The sequence below is a fragment of the Lutjanus erythropterus genome, chromosome 10 (genome assembly GCF_056507025.1).
Source record: "Lutjanus erythropterus isolate fLutEry1 chromosome 10, fLutEry1.hap2, whole genome shotgun sequence".
NCBI lineage: Eukaryota > Metazoa > Chordata > Actinopteri > Lutjaniformes > Lutjanidae > Lutjanus > Lutjanus erythropterus.
Genome location: NC_139326.1, coordinates 25,762,811 through 25,784,084, shown reverse-complemented (window position 1 = coordinate 25,784,084; position 21,274 = coordinate 25,762,811). Strand labels below are relative to the sequence as shown.

General features: G+C 38.8%; 1 protein-coding gene across 2 annotated transcripts in view; it reads right to left on the bottom strand.

Annotated features, from left to right (window-relative positions):
* Positions 1–3,515: 3,515 nt before the first annotated feature.
* egflam (EGF-like, fibronectin type III and laminin G domains) overlaps positions 3,516–21,274 on the bottom strand; it is a 31,807-nt gene continuing 14,048 nt past the window's right edge. Inside the window, exons 7-26 of one of the 2 annotated variants that reach the window (XM_084728789.1) lie at positions 20,315–20,481; positions 17,198–17,263; positions 16,520–16,632; positions 16,136–16,386; positions 15,309–15,496; positions 14,514–14,614; positions 14,326–14,426; positions 13,460–13,604; positions 13,024–13,213; positions 10,505–10,630; positions 9,862–10,105; positions 9,641–9,752; positions 8,247–8,363; positions 7,842–8,022; positions 6,747–6,770; positions 6,460–6,538; positions 6,174–6,317; positions 5,733–5,816; positions 4,885–4,988; positions 3,516–4,782 (exon numbers count right to left, since the gene is read on the bottom strand). In XM_084728789.1, coding sequence (XP_084584915.1) covers positions 4,631–4,782; positions 4,885–4,988; positions 5,733–5,816; positions 6,174–6,317; positions 6,460–6,538; positions 6,747–6,770; positions 7,842–8,022; positions 8,247–8,363; positions 9,641–9,752; positions 9,862–10,105; positions 10,505–10,630; positions 13,024–13,213; positions 13,460–13,604; positions 14,326–14,426; positions 14,514–14,614; positions 15,309–15,496; positions 16,136–16,386; positions 16,520–16,632; positions 17,198–17,263; positions 20,315–20,481 — 2,689 coding nt within the window. In that variant the 3' untranslated portion in view covers positions 3,516–4,630. The remainder of the gene's footprint in view (positions 4,783–4,884; positions 4,989–5,732; positions 5,817–6,173; positions 6,318–6,459; positions 6,539–6,746; positions 6,771–7,841; positions 8,023–8,246; positions 8,364–9,640; positions 9,753–9,861; positions 10,106–10,504; positions 10,631–13,023; positions 13,214–13,459; positions 13,605–14,325; positions 14,427–14,513; positions 14,615–15,308; positions 15,497–16,135; positions 16,387–16,519; positions 16,633–17,197; positions 17,264–20,314; positions 20,482–21,274) is intronic. The other variant, XM_084728790.1, reaches the window with a different exon arrangement.

Genomic DNA, 21,274 nt, shown 5'->3' with positions numbered 1-21,274 from the left:
ATTTGATTTGTTTCCGATGTTGAAATTAAACCTACACCCTTGAGTGTACAAGTAACTACTATGTAGCATTTTTTTTAGATAACTGAGAACAAAAGCTGTTGTAAGGAACCTTATAGTAATCAGAAGAGGTGAAAAATTAACATAAGTCAACAGACAATATAGACGTTCTTCTGTTTCTATACTGCCTATGTTTGCTTTAAGCAACCTTCAAGTCAAGCAAATCAAAGCAGTTTCCAGAAGGAATACAGATGAAATATAATAAATTCAATGTGTGCCGAGAATTTTTGTAGTTGAACACATCATAGTTGTATAGATTTTTATCAAGTTATATTGCAGCTGACAAAAAAAACACTCCATCTTTAAAGCACAACAGAAAAATGTCCTATAGTCAAATTGATGTCACAAAACAACCACATGTTCTGAAATGTAATGTCAAGTCTTGTAGCCTCGCCTGTGATTGAAAAGACCTACAGAAAGGGCAAAAGTGACAGGGGTTAAAAAAAAATGACAGTGAACAAAAAACAGGAATTCAATACACCTTTGTGTGCAGACCATTCCTCAACATTGAACATTTTATACCGGCAGGTTTGTGTATCGTAGTTTGAAACTTACGGCACAGAGGTTGTTGTTGTACAACAAGGTTATACAACAGGTTGGACCATGTGACTGTTCTAAAAATCAAGTTTTAGGTATGGTTCTGTGTAGGTGACCTTGATTAAAGTGAATCACAGTCTCATTTGTTCTATTGTTTTCATGTACTTGAAACTCAAACCTTCTTTTTATTACTTTATTCATGCCTTTCAAATGTTCTTGTTTCTAATACTGGGGATTTGTCAGCTGTGCAATAACCAGCTTCAGGTTTTTGCTGTAGATTGGATGTACAGATTTATTTTTGTTATTTTTAGATAATGATTGTTTGATTGCACAAGAATTATTTTTTTAGATTGTTGCTGACCACTTGACCTCTATTCTATTATAACCTTTATTTTTATTTTTCCATGCAAAGAAAGTGTTAGAACTGCTGTATATGACGTTCTCTTTTGTAACGTCCATCTCCCTTTTCATGTATAAAACAACCCTCAGTTAGCACAGCAGGCGAGAGCGAGCTGTCTCTCCTGTCTGAGACTGTTTCGTCTATTCTTGGACAAATACCATTTGAAATGTGGGGTGATCAAACAGCCACAGTGAAGAGTGGTTTATGAGACCATGCCATTTTCAGCTTTTCAACTGAGCCCATTCCCTAAATAAAATGTAGAGAGCACTACCATTCATGATAAACCATGACAAAAATTTGGTTAGCAAGTTATTTAATTAGCAGGCTATTCCATCAGCATGTAATGCAGAGTCTAGTTTTTGTCACAGTGAATTAATTACAAATACAGTGAACATTTCTTGCAAAAGAAAATGATGGCAGACTTTTGCAAATCAAGTGTGTTATGTAACTCACTAAATGTATGGCTGTTTCATTGTCTTCCAGTGTCATGTGAACACAAGCTCATCATCATACAACAAATTGTGACACCTATATATTTCTTTAGGACTTTAACAGGTTATGTTTGGAATTTGCACACGCAGTTGTGGTGGTTCCTGATTGTTTTCCCATTTTAAGCTCCACCCAGGTCAGTCCTTCACAAGAATTAAGATTGCCTGGCTCCAATAATTTTAAACTTTCAAGCTGCAACACTTTAAACCTGTAAAGGTGTGTGCAGTCAAAGATCCCACGCCACACCCTTCCTTTCCAAGTGTGTAGGACAACACGTGGTGGCTTTTGAAACTTGCGAAACTGCAAAAGGCCCACTCAAGGGTGTAGGTATGGTCTCAACAGTGGCGGGGACACAAAGTGGAAAAGCTGGTTTTGTCAGGTAGCCAGTGGGGTTTCATTTTAAATCCGTGTGGCTACTGTGATGAAAAAGCACCCGATGTTTCTTTTCTTTTTTGTGGCATCATGCATGAGATCTACAAAATGTGTTGCTATGAACAAATGTGCTTTGCAGGAAATAGATGAAAGGCAGTTGGTCATCTGACAGACTAAACTGCTTGAGGTATGGACTGACATGATAACTGTTGTCAGCACACTGATGATTTCTCGCCTCTTCCGTGTCTGGCAGTCAATACTTCAAATATCAAATCTGAACTTGACATGAGCCTTCAAGCCCCCTCCTCTTTCAGCCAATCAAATGCTAGCATAGCATGCTTAATCTGGACGCCCTCTGGGAGGGCACATGGAAATTATCTTATACGACTTATCTTATATGACTAAACTAATAAGTTTGTTCAGATATGGACAGGGACAGTTCTGTCCTCCCAAAATATAGGTAGGGGCATGTTCCTATATGCAAATCTTGGACCCTCTCCAGAGTGAGTGCTTGCTTTGTCTGTTCTGGGCTACTGTAGAAACATAGCAGCCTCTGTGGATATAAACGGCTCACTCTGAGGTAACAAAAACACAAATATTCTTATTTTCAGGTGATTAAAGACTTAGAAATAAAGGTTCCAAATAGGTTCTTCCTGAACTGCTGAGGTTCTACCTCTTTTTTTTCTTTTGTAAGGTTCCATTAAGTACCCTTTTCATCCAAAGAACCCTTTTTTGAGGAAAGAGTTTGGTCAAGGCATCTTTGTACCATAATATAAAAGAGTTTTCAGTAGAACCCCCAGCATGGGTTCTTAATAAAAAAGTTTTGATTATAGAACTGTTCTCAGTAGAATGAGTCTAGATAAAAACCTTGGAATATGAAAATGTCCATGGTAGAACCCCCTGGGTATTATTCTCAGAAGAATCCTCTGGTTCTTGATAAAACGTTTTGGATGGGTTCTCAGGAGAACCCCCTGGGTGGCTCCGTGGCACCGTCAAAAGTGGAAAATTTTCTGGACAGAGAGGGTTGTTGAATTCAATAAAGAATTCTTTTGTCAAGGGTTCTTTGTACCATGATATAAAAGGATTTATGTAGAACCCCCTGGTCGAGTTCTTGAAAGGTATAGAGCCCGGTTCTGGGTGGAACCAAGTGGAACTTTTATAAAAAAAGTTCAACCAGGAACCAAAAATGACTCTTATGGGAACAAACTGAAGAACATTTTATGGTTCTAGTTAGCACCTTCATTTCTAAGAGTGTAGTGAAAGAATACTTATGAATATTATATTTAATTTCTGCCATATTCTACCAACAGATCCTTACAAATCCTACACACTGGTCCTACAAATCTTTAAATGTATCTTCAGACTCATGTGCTGACACATCACAGGTGCTACATCAACATTTTCCTACAATCTATAGTTAAAAACATTCATCTGACAGTCAATACATGCCACATTATGTACAGTGGATAGTCAACACATCTAATCATCCAGTGATGGTGGATCACATCACTCATGTTCATTCACATCCCACAGTCATACGGTATATTTCATTTGAGGCACCTCATATGAAATGCCATCCAGATCTGACATACTTGTTGACAGCCACAGATGACCACTGGCTTTCTTTCATTCTCCTCAAATGAATTCAAGACATGAACTCGTGTAATAACTGACAATTTATTACCAGATTTGTTCAGAGCTCAATCTTTGAAACCAGGCTGCAGCTCTCACAGGCAAACCATCTTGGTGGTGTCACTTTTTGGGGGGGCAGCAATTTTAAAGTTAAGAATAATTCAACAAAATGCAGATTAGATGGACCATTCGCAGAATGTCCCTTTTAAAAAATAAAGCTTAGGCATGGGAAAGCACCCAATTTACAATCTTAGACTGCAAATGCTTAAATAAGAGAAAGTATCTATTTTCTCTGGTGTGAAAACAAAAGCTGCTAAGCAACTCAACTTGAAGCTGAGTTTGACAGGACTGTGGTTTGTGTCAAATGATATTAACAGACCATCATGCACAATTTCTCCAGGATTTTGGCTGCTTCACCGTGTCAACATCAGACTGTCATGTGACTACTATCTGAAGGTTCAAAATACAGGAGTATGTAAACTAAAAGAAGGTATGAAGAAACAAATATTGTTTGTAGCTGACATCTTCACCTTCAAAGCTAGCAACCTTATAAAAACTGACATCAATCAGACTCAAAAAGTGTCGTCTACAGACTGACAATACACCACGAACATGAATACAAATGCCACAACAACAGAAACAACAAATCCTCTATGGGCAAAAAAGCAAAATCCTCTACAAAGACGTTTATCTCCGCTAGCTGCTCTAGGTCAGGTTCATGAAAAACTTGTGATGACTCTTGATCCATCGGATCACTTGGTTCTTCTGGCAATCAAATAAGGATTTACAGTAGAAAAAATAAAGATACAATTGGAATCATCCCATGAAAAAAACAGTCCTTTAAATGTTTTTCAAAGACCCTCATTACCCATAACGCTAAGCCTTTTCTCTCCTTTCACAGAGTACTTGTGCTTTGTAATGTCCTCTGGTCGTTTTTGTGCTGTTGCCATGTGTCAAAACCGTTTTTCAGAGACTTTATAATATGTCAGCCCTGAATTGGTGGACCAAAATTTAATTGTTTTCAGCTTTCACTCATTTTATGCTGGTTAGTCTCAGTTTCAAGATGACAGATCAGCAGGTTGAGGTGTTCACTCCTGTTGAAAATGTTGCTGAAAATGGACCTTCACAGACTGACGCCATTCTCTAGTTGGAGCAGGTGTTGATGTTCTTGCCGTCAGCAGCGTCCTCCACCAGTGATAAGTGATAATCAGTGGAGAGTGTGAAGTGGGACACGCAGCCCACCAAGCCGCCGATGTATTGCCTGTTTGTGTGGAGAGCTATCTCTTTCATGCCACCTTCAGGGAGAGAATGGAGAGAAAGATTATAGAAATTATTGCTTTATCTACAGTACATATAGAGTACTTTGTGGAATTAGTTGAGTTGTCAGTTTTACCTACCAACATATAAAGGCCCGTTGATGTTGAGTTGTCTCATCTTTCCAGGTGACCTGCCGGTTTTTGCTCCATAGTCATCTACTGTCAGCTTCCCTGACTGGCCATCCCTGAGGGTATGGATGATGACCATAAACTTATTAGTAAACAGTATGGTTTTGTGCTTCTTAGCATGACATATTTGCTTTATCTTTGGCGTTGTGTTTACACCTTGCTTCTTGGGTGATCCAATCTTAAGAGGACAGCTCTAAATACAGTTCTGAATGCAAAGACACATTGACGTCTGACTGCATCGGTGGTCTGGGGACGTGTGCCTGACATTCAGCAGTGTGTATGCGCACACAGTGGCAGTGAAGGACATCATTTGTTTCACTTTAATGCAAATTACTTATTTATCTCTCTTACCTGCCAAGATAAGCAGCAGATGTTTGTGAACACGCTGTCTGTTTCAACTGATTTCATCACTGAACTAGTGACTGCAATGCCGATGCAGACAAAACCACAGGAAAATGTCACTTGACTCTGCAGACATTTTCTCTCAGCTCTGTTTTAGCATCTTTAACCTTGTTGTATTGTACTGCTTTGATTCAGTCTCACCACTCTCACAACTCTCAATAGAAGCAAATGTTTTTTTCCAGTTGTGCTGGATGTGTAAACTGCTTGCTAGCTTGATTGCAAAATCGACTTTGTAAGATGATAATACATCAGTGTTGAGTCTACTGCTTGTCCTGCTGTCCACAACGGGACAAAGAAATCAACAGAAGCAACTTTAATGTCCGTGTTGTGGAGTCAAGTGTGTTGTGATCACAACAGTGGATTATTTTATTTTATTTAACAGGAGTTTCGGAGCTTACCTCACAGCTTTCACTCTGTGCCACTTGCCATCGCTAAAGGTCCCGTTGACAGCAATGGTAGCTGCGCCACTACCAAGGTTATAACTATAACAATAAAGAAACACATACAATCAGTTTAGCTCATTATAAAGGGTGCAGTGGGTTCACATTTGTCTGGTCCTGTGGAGATAAATCCTGCTTCTTTTCCAGGTCATGCTCAGGTCTTTTTTTAGTTCTGCCTCTCCTGGGTGCTTAGCTTTCCCTGCCCTTTAGTGGGATCAGCGTCCCTCTCCATCATCTTCATCCTCTTCTCACACTAAACTTTCTTCTCTCACTGGAATCTACCATTTTTCCTCTTCGTAACACCCTGTGATAAAGGCAGCCATGTGGCAAGCAGGACTTTAAAACTCAGATATTTCAGTAAGAATGACTAGATAAGATTACATAGCTGAAACCAAATACCTGAAGATTAGCGCACCATCCTGAAGACCCATAGACAGGAAGTCACTGTTAGGTCTCATTGGACTGTCTCCTCGCCATAGCAACAGACCATCCTTGGCTGTGCTCTTAAAATGCATGAAAAGGCTGGTCCTGGACCCAGAAACCCTGAAAAAAGACAAATTTATCATTAAAACAAGGACTTTTGCTGCGATAACACCAAACATCAGAACAATATAAAAAAAATCTACAGGAGGAATAATTGAATATATCATGCGAAGTTACCAGAAACCTGATTTTTACAACAGACCTTTTCAGGATGTCTCTGTTATCATAGGTCAGGTAACTTCGTCCGATGAACTGTGGGATCTCAATGGCTTCAGTCACAGCTGGGCAGAGAAAACAGTGTGTTTACTTCACATCATCACAAGGTGGCAGCATCAGCATGTTTCTACTGACAGACTAAAGCTGGAGGACTAAAACTGACTGTGCAGGGAGCAATGAATGAGGGGAAAGATCTATTATCAAAGGTAATGTCAGGCTAACATTTGTCAGGGTGTTAATATCTGCTTTTTGAATTCATAGAAGAAAACTTACTGTTCAAACAGTAATTCCCACACTCTGTTCAGTGAAAGCATTAAAACAGAGAAGGCATAGACAGGCTTAAGGGATTAAGTTGTCCAATATATAATGCTATATGTTATTACATGATAACAGAAAAAAAACACATTTAATCCCTGAGGAGAGAAAAGATCAGGCCACACGTTAAAGCCATATATTACACACAAAAAAAAATCTTTTCTTTACAACTCTTTCTTTAAAATCAATGTTAATTGCAACATTGTGCGTATATTTTTTGTTAGACATGGTACTGACAGTCCATTAACAGGTTTATATTTATTCCTTGTCCTTTAAAGCACATGACAACAGCCTCAAAACAAGATGGAAATTTGCAGTTGTGTTGTTCTTCATACTGTGAAATTATATGTTACAGTGCTATAAACAAGCAAAACTGTTTCATGATAGTATTCTACAAATTAAAGTCATGTTTCAAATTGTGTCGCCTGTCTGTACATAGACTTAGCATACTGTATAAAATTACTGAGACCGTATAAAACAAACACTCAAACAATTACTAGACAAATAAAGACAATTTCAATAAAATCCCTTTCATTTGTTTTCATTGTTCATTTTCAATCTAGTGCTGAATCCTCCTGGAAAACCTCCCAGTAATTTCAAGCAGTTTTAAGCACTTTATTCAAAATTCAAGCGCTTTTCAAACCTTCAAAACATATTAAAATTAAAATATTCAAGGATTTCCATCAATTGTAAGAACCCCCAAAAATATTCTTGAATTGAATCTTGAATACTGAAAACATCTCTCTTGATAAGGAGTGTGAAATTCACACACTGCATTCATCTGATACACTCTAATAACAGCGCCAGGTCCTCTCCTAAACTTGGTCATATTATTGAATGCTTATATTCTCTTATATGCTCTTACATGCTTCTGCAGTGTCCCGCCTGCACACATTGGACCTGCACCCACTTAAGAACTGTTTTAGTCACAGTATGTATAGTACGTTTACTGAAAAAATAGAAAGCATCAGATAAAGACTCCAAACATATCTATTCACTGTGCTGAAAGATAAGCTTGTTCTGTAAAAAGATAGGAATTCATACGCAGCTGACCTTTCTGGCAGTGCCTCCCATCATACCCCAGGGGGCAGTCACACTCGTAATTATCCCACTTGGGCCTGCAGGTCCCTCCATTGGCACAGGGACTTTCCACACATGGGTGAGCTGAATTTGCCACATTAACTCCACTGGCCGAGTCAGTTGTTATTGGGATGGTGCGATCATTAAGTATCAGCTGGGGGGATGAAAATAAAAGAAAGAGACGGAGATGAGAAGAAGAAGAAAGCAACAAGAGGTATGAAAACTCAACTAGACACATGAAATACTCTGACATACATATTATTTAGCTGTAAAGACAATACATGCATCATGCTTTTTGACCCACATTGATGGAATGATCTTCATCAAATAATGTTAAAATCAACAACTAAAACTATGTGTGTGTGGATGTGGTAATACCTTCTGAATAACTCCAGTGAAGGGCTTTATTACTCCTGCTGTCCTCTTGGTTTTTTCATATTGTGGTACTCCACCAATATAAAGAGGTGAACTGCAGCTGATCTGAGTGAAGGCTCCCTGAAGGGTAAAAGAGAGAAAACTATCAACTATGTCAGCCATCTATAAATAAATCTATGAAAGCCATATAAAGTATAAGGCGGGGCATATATTAATTAACATCACATATTTTTCCCTATCAAATACTTGTGTTTAAGGTCAATTTTGTGACATCTTTGTTAAACAAATACATGAAAACATAAAAGCACATAGAGGTAGAAGTAAAAATGTCTCTTAAATCACTGTGCAAATCAAAATGACCCAAACATTTTCTTGAGCATTAGAGGACAAAACCAGGGCTAAAAGGTGAATGCATGTGTTACTGACATAGGCCTGGGAAATAAAACATCGGCAATAGACACTTCATTAATAGCAATAAGAAAACTGGTTAATAAAATGTTCAGTAGTTTCACTTAAATGCATTAACTGCAAACTGGAATGAAAGCACGTAATGATTTGGCCCTCATAAACAAACATTTATTCTAAATTATATTCCTTGATAATGGAGCATGCTACAGGTAAAACGTAAACAATGTGAGTGGGTGAGGAAATGAGGGCAGGCGGTGAGGGAACTGTTGAGAAAAAAAAGAATAGGTCTGCTTTCCATTGTTGCAGTTTTTTGTTTTTTGTTAAATAAAGTGGCTAATTCAAATTAAAGTGGTTAATATATCCAAGATGGGACTGCAAGAATGGCAGCTAGTTACAGCAGCTCCAATATCCTGTGAATCTTTGCTGCTTCTACGCTGTGCAATTATTCACTCACAAGGTAATATTATACATATTTTCTTCTCTTATACAATGCTACACACCATGTGTGAATTTATGACTTGTGTGCACAATTTTCAGATACAGCCATACATCTGTCCATGTTGCCACATACAGTACTGTGCAAAGGTTTTGGCAGGTGTGAAGAAATGCTGTAAAGTAAGAATGCTTTCAAAAATATAAAAGTGAGCGAACAGAAGAAAAATCTAAATAAAATCAATGTTTGGTATGACCACCCTTTGCCTTCAAAACAGCATCAATTCTTCTAGGTACACTTGCACGAAGTCAGGGATTTTGTAGGATCATAGTCATAGTTTGGCTGTTCTTCACTCAGTTTTAAGGTCCTACACAGCTGTTTCTGTTTCAGTTAATGACTGTGTTTCAACCTACATATGAAATTGATGATCATTAGCACCAGTTTGGTATAATTGGTTAATCATACACCTGACTATAAGCCTGAGATTGAAGTTTTTCTGCCCCCTTGTGGTCAGAAATGACATAATGCAGCTTTAAGAAACACAGGAACAACATACCTCAGCGATTCCTTCCATTGGCCTCTGGCTGTCCACCTGAAGGATACCACTCTTTGCTGTGCGGGACACCCTCAGCTCATGCCACGTGTCCAGACTGATCTGCTCTTCACTCCTGTAGCACACATCATCACATACAACACAGGCCATCCAGTTAGAAAACATAATAGCAATGACAACACGAAGGGGACGGAGAAAAGTATGGCAGTGCGTCTCTTTAGTACCTTATTATAGCTCCTCCAGACCCGCAGTCAAATCTAAACTCTACATATCTGTCCACCAGGTTGATAGCCAGAAAGTCTCCACTGCCTGCATCATCACTGTACAGGAGTGTCCCGTCGGGCATCGATGGCCGAAACGTCAGCTCAAACTCCATAAAGGACAGATAACTCTGAGAAGACTGAGGCCACGGGATGACAGCGTATGAAAACACTGTCTCATTGAAGAGCGGTGAGGACAGTGAGAAACCTGGAGAGTTGGAGAGAGGACATGAAGAGAAAAAAGCCGGAGGGAGGACATTAAGATGATAAAGAGTGAAGAGGAGGAAAATGAAGAAGAGGAAAATGGAGATGGAGAGTGGAAAGTTATATAGCATTAAAAGTGGTCTGACATGCAATCAATCCCACTGCCATTATGCAAGAAATAATCATCCTCATTTCAACCAATTTTCCTTCATATTGCACTCAACTGTTGAGTAATTACCTTAAAAGGTCTGTGTGACAATCTACGACAACCATCGAGTAAGAAGAAACCACAAAGGGATGTGACTCTCTGCTTTCACAGCCGTGCAAAACTCCTCTCGTAAACAAGACAACCGAGAGTTCTCTTTGTGTAGGCGTGAGAAAAAGGAAAGTAGAGTTGACTCACTCTCTTCACAAAGTGTTCCCCTGAAGCCAAGCGGGCACAGGCAGATGTAGCCGTCAGCACGGTTTGCAAAGCAGACTCCATTATTGGCACAGCTGACCAGGTCACAAACAGTGTCACTGCACTCACCTGGAACAGAGCGACAAAGAGATATGAAAGGCAGCATATGTATCTACAGTGTAGAGATAACTGCAGTAGTCAGGCTCAGACAGCATCTTTTTGCCTTCTGTTAATATTAATGACTTCTTAAAATATGTCAGTAATGTTATTTTTTGTTTTTTATGATACCTTTTTTATTGCTTTTCCATTACAGAAAGGTTGCATACACACACACAAAAAAAACCCCAACAAGAAACGATATGTATGGCCTTCTCTCTAAAAAACCTATTTGTTCCTGTGACGTAATCAGTGGATCAGTCTGTATTCTGGCATTGACGTGTAAACATTGTCCATTTCCTTCATTTCTCTCAACACTGTTCCTCCTGAGCTCTTATTCTGATGAGTCATGATTCATGAGTATTTCATTCACAATGTTCAGCCATTCATCTTGTGTTGGTGGATCTGCCTTGTACCATCTCTTCACGATTTTTACAAGCTGCTAACAAGATTTTCAGCAAATATCTGTCTTCTCTTAACACAATATCTCCTGTCATGTTACCAAAGTGCAGTAATATACATGACCTAGGTGTGATCATTATAGCTCAGAATATTGATAAAAAAAACACAATTGAATATTTTTCCCAAGACTGTGCAATTTCAGGATTTCAGGATAAAGCCAAAATACATGAGAATGGTCTTCATTTATCACCCCACGTTGTTTCCAACATGCTGTGTTACAGACGAGTATTTGCTCTTAATTTTCAGTGTAATAAAGAATCTAATTACATTCTTCCAACAGTGCCCTCTCCAAGTGTGTGATGATGTAGTAGACTGTTATTTTCTAAATGTGGAAACATTTATCTTCAGAAATATTCACACCTGGCTCTTTTTCCCCATATCAGTTTTACATATAATGTTTTATTTCCTCTTCTCTCCATTAGTTATGGTTCTAATTATTAAATTTGCATCCAAATTTACATTGTTGTTTTATTGTTAAATTGTTTATTTCCCATTCAATAACGTTAATTTTTATTGTTCACTTATACAGAGAGAATAATGAACTGATATGTGTTTCTATTGAATATTTACTGCCGGATGTCTGTCTGCTCTATGTGCTGGCTGCATATTTATCAGTTATTAATTATTTTTATTAGCATAAATTGTTGACAATGTGTAACAGAGTGTGTCAGCTTTGGTGACGAAAATATTGCTCTCACTAACAAAACATTACTGTCACTACCAAAAATGTGCAGTCCCAACTAAAACATGGGATGTGTCGTCTAAAATAAGGTATATTGAGTTATAAGCTAAGATGTTATGACAGTGTTTGGTTAAATGGTGGTGGAGCTGCTATTTCACACATCAGGTAAAAAAAGAAAGTTAAAAAGACAATGTAAGCCATGAAAATCAATACACTGACAGTCAATCTAATTGTAAATTATGAAATCCAAAAATGCTGGCAATTTTCTGTGACTTTCAACATAATTTTTACTTTTTCTCTTAACTAACAGCGAAGGCTCTTACCACATTTTGAAAGTCATCTACTCCAAAGTGTTCTGTGAGAGATAATCTGCCAAACATGCCTGCTTCCAGCGTCAATGACAAATTGGCTGAAGCCAAATTAAATGTGATGTAGTGTTGTGAATGATGAATGTAAGACAATGAAAATTATACAGCATGACTCTGTTTTCATCAGATCATGACTATTTTAATCAAATCAGGTTTAAATTAATCAAATCACTTGATAATTTTTCTCTCCATTTTCCCTTTCACTCCCTTTTTACCCCTCTAATCTTTATTTCACATGCATTTTCATCACCTCCATTTTTATCAGTTAATTTTTGTTAATCCACCCCTCATGGAAACATCATATAATGTACTTGTTTTGCCTGAAAGTATAAAACTAAGCTCAGTTGAGTAAACTGGACTCAAAAGTTTTTGTTTGCGGAGTGAGAAACATATAATCTGAACATTTCTAGATTTTTAAGGCTTAAAAATGGATTTGTTTTATTTAATTTGCTTCTACAAAAACTGGCCTTGGCTTAAAATGCTCAGAATGGCATTCACTTAAAAAAATTAGTCTTTTTAAGGTACGTTTTTTTTTAAATTAAGAGCAACTTGTCAATTTTAATTTCTAAGGATGAATTTTGTAATACAGGTTTGCCGCTATATTTTGAAAAAAGTGAAATGGCAATAGCACCAAACTGGGCAATTAATAAATACTGTCATCCAAAGTGAAACAGAGCTCTGAACTTTATCACAATTATTCAAAATTGTCCAATTTTTTTGTCCTACAGAGCACAACTGCTAATAAATTGTTTGTCTGAGCAACAAAGCCTTAGAACCAGTGCATTGTGGGTAATACTAACAGGAAAAATTACACTCATTACACACACTCACATACATACTGTGTGCCTCCTCACCTATGTCAGCCCCACTTAGAGCTCTGCCCAGCGGCCAGGGTCTGATGTCTGTGGCCTTGTTGTTGATGGTCAGGCTCTGAAGGCAGCCGACAAAACCACGATTTGTTCCTGTTGCCCTAACCAGCCAATAAGCACTCGGGGATCCACCCACATACAGCGGGGAGCGGAAAGTGATCTTAGTGTACTGACCCTGAAAGAGTAAGGAAAACAAAATGTGCTTTTTATTACTGGAAAAACACTCTTTAAATCTTGGACTTTGAGGATGGTCCTCTACTGAATGGACTGAATTACTGTCAGCAATATCTCATACTGTGAATTTAAAATAACCAGTGGTATATAAAAAAAAGAGGTCCATAAATCAACATTAAAATGAAAATATCTACAATATTGTGTGTATTAGCACAAACCTTAATCCTATCACCTGCGTTATTGTTACCTGTGAGCGTCCAGATATGGGAGTATCGTTGTCCATACGCAGCCAGCCGCTCATGCCATCTCTGAAGACGGTGACTGTGTGCCACTGACCAACAACAATACGACTTTCACTGACTATCTGAGCTGCTCCAGTACCACAGTTAAACCTGAGGGACAATGGATCAATTATCCAGCTGTTGTATACTGTACGCTGACATGAAAAAAACAACGTTGCAATAAGAACAAATCATATTGTTTACCTGTTTAACTCCAATTCATACCTTAAAGTCATCCTTAAAAAAAACACCATTTTTTATGGTTGCATCATTAAAATGACAGTTCAGATTAGATTCAGATTTGAAGTGGAGTTGTGTTGACCGCCATCTACTGTTGATTATACATTGACTTTAGATAAGTACCTCATACAACCCCACTTGAAAATATACAAATATCCCCCTTATCTGTATTCTTGTTCTGCTTGAAAACATCACTGAAGAATAACTGTGCTTACACTGAGTGAAAAATTCAAGAAACCATTTTTATGGCTGTACCATTAGATTAAATGGGGATACAGTATCACAGATATCTGTTAAAATTCCCTGTCTGAGTTCTGAATGTTTCAAAACAAAATTAAGCACATCAGCCACCACTGCTGTGTTTATATCATTTATAAACTGGTTTCTAAAAGCAGTTTGTCAGTTTTTCCCTTCGATTGCATCTTTTGAATTGTTCCCCAGCATTCATGAAGTTGTTTGTTTACTCAAAAACACATATTTTCCAATCACATCTCTTTGGACATGACAGCCAACATAATTTTGTATGCTACTTTTGTCCATCAGTCAAACCTCTGAATATCTAAACCCCTGAGTGAGTCACTGTTTTCTTCACCTGTAGTGCAGCTTCCCTCGCACCAGTGACAAAGAGGTGAAGTCTCCACGGCCATGTTCATTCTCTCCACAGTACAGCAACAAGCCGTCCTCAGAGTCTGCCTGTACCACAGAGAAACTGTTCAATGCCTTTTTCACCCTTTGGAAAAACAGAAAAATCCGTGGGAAAAAATCCTTATGGTGCTTTACCTTGAACTCCAAAGTGATCTGAAATGTCTGGTAGGAGTTCTTCAAGGGTTCAAAGGTCATGTGAGAGTGGCCATAAAACCTGGGAAAGTTCACCGGTATAACTGAAAGAAAACAAAGGATAAAATCATTATGAATGTATCTTTGTGGCTACAAAAGTTATAAGGGCAACAATATGTTTTTGATCCCTGGTTTTTTACCTGCCTGCTCACCTTTAAGCTTCATATGTCCATATGTTGGTGAAGTCATCCTGGTGCCTTTTGCACCATTATTGATATTCCTGACATGTTACAAGCCTAGCATATGTCATATCTAAGTACAAGGAGCATTTTTTGTTTTGTTTTGTTTTGTTTTGTTTTTAATGAAGGGATGACCCACTGGTTTAGGGCCCGGTCACACACACAAATGTTGGAGTAAGGTTATCGCCTGCAGGGGCCAACAACATACATGTGTCTTTGCTATTGGTTGAGGCTCTGACTCTGCCCCCACAAAGTTTACCAAAGTTTAACTTTGTGGGAAGAAAGAATGCAAATTGACAGCCACTCCCATTAATTCAGATGTGTGACCAGGCCTTCACCCTGGTATTCTTACCCTTGCCCTACCCAATCCCAATCCAAAACACCCAAACCAACAAAGGCGGCTCATACTGTCTTGAGGGGAAAAAAATTGTGCAAGGAAATGGGAAAGTAGAAAGCTGACTGAGGTTTCAAAAGGGGCGGGCCTTTAAAAAGGGTCAACTGAGAACTGTTTCATCACAACCCTTTTACCAGAGGTTGTACCCAGCTACACTTCTCTCACCCTCAGAGCAAGTGTCCCCTCTTCGTCCGAGGTTACAGTGGCAGCGCGAACCTCCGCTGTCGTAATCACTGAGACAGAAGCTGTCAGGGGGGCACACAGTGTCATCGCAGCTCAGGTCGTACACACGAGGTACGTCACCTTTCCAGGGGGACATGGTCGGCGTGGTGGTGGTGGTTGGCAAAGTGATGCTGAGGTGGATCAGAAGAGGAGGAAAAATAAGGAAATTTTAGTATTCTTCCGAAAGTAGGTTTTCACCATGTAAAGTCAGAGCCTTATGTAATAACTGCGTTTCACTTTCAAATGCAGTTTTGAAATGTGTTTATTGGCTTGTCAGTCCACAGACTTTTCTAAAAGTTTTAAACTGCCCCCTTTTCTTAGACATATCTTTTATATAGAGAGAATCAAATAGATCAAATAGATAAAAACTAAATATTCAGCCAAAAGCAATAGAACAATAATTTTGCCTCCCTACATTTGCTGCAGATAATGACATGCTAAGCATCACAAACAGAACGACAGCTTAAATTGATGTGACATTTCACTGCTCCAGCCTCCATATTTATTAAATAATTAAGTGGAAGAGCATGAAAAAGGTAAATAGTAGGTGGCTTTGAGGAGAAAGCAGAAAGCCAGGAGCGACAGCAATCTAGCAATCAGAGAGCAAGAGGAAAAGCAATAAGAACTGTGATTTTGTTGAGATAAAAAAGAACTTCTTGATACCAGTGTTTTTCTTTTCTCCATGGGGATAAAATCTGTAAATGGTCAACTTTGCTTTTACAGTAAAAAAAAAAAAAACAGATATCAGGGTTAATCAAGGTACATCTTACCTGGTCGTGGTGAGTGGGGCAGTAGTTGTGGGGTCAGTTGTGGTACTGGGCTCTGAGGTGGTTGAGAAAACCAGATCTGAGAAGTCTGGGAAGATGGACGAGGTGATGGTTGAAGCTGGAGAGGTAGCAGTGATGTTGGGAGGAGCGATGGTGTTCATACGATAAACGACATTCCGACCAGATGGCGGACCAGAGCGTGAACGGAGCTGAGACTTCCTGTTGTCCTGCTTGATACCTGGGAATGGCTTCAACTGTGAGGTAGAGGAAAGAAATTCAAGAAAAGGAATGACAAGTAAATAAACATAAGTGTGATACAGTATATCTTGATTTACAAGGTTACACCTAAAATGTTTATGTGTCCAGCTGTAATGTGTAAAAACCCACCTCTTCAATGAAGATGTCATAATCAGAGTCATCGATGTCAAAGCCATCGTCATCTTTGATCCCCGAATCTGTGATGTAACGTCCGTAATCACCACTGCCAACATCTGATCCAGCTGTTCAGAAGAAGAAGATACAGGATGTTTATCTTATGTTTTTAAATTTTTAAATCTTTAATGACAAAAAAAATACACGAGGAGTGCAGTGAAATGGCTGAAGGCTCAAACAAAGTTGGTGATGAAAAACAAGTCAGTGGTTAGTTAATATGCAAAGAAGAAGTGATGGGAGTGACAGTGCAAATATATTGTAAAGTCTGAATTTATATTTGCTTTGCAGACTATGTTCCAATGCATCAAGTGCCAAAAACCTACTTACACTGGTCACTTGAATTATCTGTATCAGAGACATTTTTAAGCTCCATAATCATTTTGACATTTTTATATTATTGCTTCCTACTGTTGCTTTGCATACACACAATATTTTACAGCAAAATGACGATGACAATCAAAGTGGCTCCAACCATAAACAATAACTCCAGTCCATATGAATGATGCACAGATGGAGAGATTGATGACTGTACTGTGGTTATGACTGTAGTCCTATGGTGAATGATCATGGGCTTGATGATCACAGGACACACACATTAAATATCAGCAAGAGCTTCAGGCCCAGTGGGTCTACCTGTTAGTCGGTACCCAGGCTGCTGCAGCGCGTACTGAAACGTGTCTCCTCGATACAGAACGGCAGCTCGTGATGTACAAAGATAAAGCCAGACAGTGAATAAAGTGAGCAATCTTTTTGGTTAATAACTGCAGCTGCAAAAACGTGTATTTCACCAACCTCCTGAATTAATACTTCCTTCTGTTACTATAAAACTCTATATACTCTATAACTATTTTACCTTAACGGCTTCAACATCATTCTGATGGTTCACTAACTTGTAATAGGGAGAATGGTGCCTCTGTTATTCCCACTGTGCCCTGTAAACACCTGTTCTTGCTCTAGATTGGGTTGACGGGTATGCTTTATGGTGAGCGGGAAACAAAAGCAAGCTCAGTAGCTGCTATGAACATCATAGCAGAGGTGAAGAGACTAAAACAGACATGGACAGAGGAATCTCAGAAGAGAAACAGTGGACAAGAGCAAATCTTGTTGAAGCTTTTAGTTGTTTGCGAAATAAAAGGCTGCAAGACAGAAGGTGATAGTTTTGCTGTTGGACTTGTAAGTAATATCAGCTGTAGTAGTTTGCTGCGTCTTGTGTTGTTGCACCTGCTTCATATTTAACTGTATAAGCAAAGTTGTAGACTTGTTAGTTCTTGATTATACGTAATGTTATCATAATAACCGCATTTGCACAGATGTCCATATTTACGAGAGCAGTATATGAGAGAATGGCACCCACTCAAACTGTAAAAATACTGTGCTTGCATAACGTTGATTGAAGTAAAAGTAATAACAAATGATGATTTCTTCCTACAAAATGCATAACAAAAAATGAAAAACAGCAGTGTGACACCTCCTCTAATATCCACTCTACCTTGAGGAAGCTTAATCTTAGCTTACATAACAACATCCCCTCCCTCTGGTCTCCTCCACCTCCCCATCGACAGTTTCTAATGCTGGAAGTTCACCATGCTGTTAGACAAGTTAAGGAATTAAAATATATTTTATATTTGTGTACAGACAACTTACACCAATATAACACTAATTAACCAAATATCTCATAGATACTTGACTATTTAAGCCTGAATGGACGTCAAGATCTAAAGCACTAATGAGCACAGCCTAATGACATTAAATCTGAGTGCTGGCATACAAGGAGGGGGGGATGCCCAAAAAAACCCTCAGCAAACTAATCTTCTGTTGTGTAACAATCCCCCTCAATCTATACCACCCCGTTTCCAACCGCTACACACACACACACACACACTGTCACAGAGAGAGCGACAAGAAAAGTATGTCAGTCAGTCAAGCCCACCCCTGCTGTTCACTCAAGCAGCGGTGCATTGTGTGTGTGTATGTGTGTGTGTGTGTGTGTGTGTGTGCATCCATCAGGGGTGTGGATGGACAGAGAAGGGGTCTGGCATGCCGTCCTTAATCCTGTCTGATGAGACTCGAACGTAACCCGCTTTTATCCCCTGCTAAGAAACCACGCTCCTCTATCTCTCCGTTTCTGTCCGTCTGTCCCTCTGTGTCTGACTGTCCAACTGGCTCAATTTAACTTGTCTCATGTAACTTTTATCGACACCATCATTACACTAACAATGTCTTTCTAGTATCATCTCTCTATTGGTCTGTCTTTGTAGCTCTGTCTCTCTGTCTCTGAGCAGTCCACCAGGACTCAGAGCACTTAATACAATCAGAGCAGGCTACAACAGTTTGACAGCTACTGTAGCGTGTGAAGCAGGAGCTGCCTGTCCACATGGCCTTCTGGAGTCAGTGATCTGGTCTGTTGGTCACAGAAAAAAAAAGCCTGGATAATGTGATTGTGTCTCTGTGGCTGTTTGATTTTAATACTCATATATAATCATAGCCCAAAAGCCTGATATGCACACGAGCATGCCTACAAATCTGTAGGTGAGATGTTTAAATGTCATAGGTCTGGATCCATTAAGGCATTGTTATTTATGCATTTATGTGTACGCATATCTCACACACACCTGTGTGAATGTGTGTGTGTTTGTGTGTTTTAATATCAATCAGTCCTGACTGTGCCCCCCCCCCCCCCCCACCCGTACCACTACATCAAAAATAATAAAGTAAATGACTGCTGCTCTATATCTCCATCAGGCAAGGCTCCGGTCAGAAAAAACCCACTGACACACTGACAGGTGTTGTCCTACATTCAAGCAAAGGCTGAGAGAGGCAAACGGTCAGACTGTACACTGTGTTTCATTTTGTGTCAAATCATAAAATAAATTCCATTTATTCTATTCACTGTCATTTGGAAGTAAAAGAGACATTATAATTTGAGGTGCCTCCCAAAAACTACAGGAAAAACTGTGCAAAATTTTAAGAAAGTCCATTAAAGTACATTAAAAATGCCAAGATTTGTGAATATTATACAGTGGAGTTGCATGTTATGACAACACAATTTAGAGAAGTAGACTAGAGTCTGACAGGTGATACAAATAGAATATGCTGATATAATACATTTAGTTAAGCACTAAAGAATAAAGTAGGGATACACAGTGATCTTGGTAGGGAAGCAGTATAATTTTCCTGTTATAGCTATTAGTGCCTATGAAAGAAATGCACAGTTAACTTGAATAAATTACAGATTTTCTGGGCCTATGTCTATGTCTAGTGTCTTTATACATGTTAATATGAAAATATCATTAAGTGGAAAAAATAAGTCCATATATCAGTGGAGAATATCTGTATATTGGATACTGGCAAGAATACAGGATCGTGCATCCCTAGAATTAATTTCTAGTGTGAATCTTTACATGTTGGTTGTATCTAGAAATGATGCCTCTATTGTAACTGAAACAATTTGCAGGAAACTTTGAAACAGTTTCAAAAATTGCTTCACATTGCTGGGAAAACCACAGTGACATTGAGATTTACAGTACACAGTGTGGTTAAACATGGTAAATGTTTTATTGTGATGAAAACTTTGGTGATGCAAAAAAATAAGCAGAGACTGTTTAGTTCTGTGTGGGCGTGCTGTTGAAACTAAACTGAAACTGACTTTGTTTTGAAACGTGGTTGCAACCAGACTAACGAGGCAGCAGAGATCTTTCTTGGCTGTCAGATCACAGCATGTCGGCTCACAGATCAACGTTTTGTCCTTACCAAGCGTGCGCACGGGGTTGTTGATGTGGCTGGGTGGGCTAGCTCCATGCACGTTGACCGCCCTGATGACAAACTGGTACTCTGTTTCCGGTAACAACCCCTTCAAAACCATGGAGTTAGACTCAATGGGCTCACGGATGTATGTCCACTCCGTGTCCATTTCTGGCCTGTAAATGACAAAGAATTTTAATTAGGTTTAGGAAACAAATATGTTTCCACATTTTACAAAATAAGTGTTACTATTTTACCAAAAATCATCATTCTCAAAACATCTTCATAGTAATCGGTTATGTTGTGATGTGTTTTTGTGAGAGATGTTTCATAGTTCTGTTGATTTTTCACTTCATTGTGTTCCTTCTGCAGTTGTATGTCCCTGAAAATGTCTACAAGTAATTGCAAAGACTGTAGCTCTGAATAACTGAAAGTCACAATAATAATTCTTCAAAAAATCAAAACAAGCAATTGATTGAGATGTTTTTCATTTTCATTATGTTATCTTTTTGAGGGCCTTTACTGTGAGTCTTAAAACATTAGTTTTTACATTAAACAGAGTTGTTTTGAAAGAAGAATGAAGGAAAAAACAAACAGATTAATTCCTGGACATTTTTTGTGCCTATCATCTCCAGCTTCCATCTCAATCTGCCATATTCATGTGCTGAATCTGGAGCGCCTGGAGCCATGACTATCTGTTGAATAGGGTCATCTTCACCACCACTCAATGTCTCTCTTCAGCGAGGCCTCTTTTGATGTATGCTGAGAAAGATTTGCCTCTGAGATGGCCCTTTTGTGTGGAAAATGCCCCCGCATGCAAAAACAGACACTGATTCATGTCTACTCTGTCACAGAAAGTGACAGTTTCTCTGCCTCTGTCTCTCTCTGTCTCCGTCTGTCTCTCTTTGCTCAGTCTCAGGGTGTTAACTCTGCACCATGACGTATTTTTATTTAAAGCTTGTTTCCTTA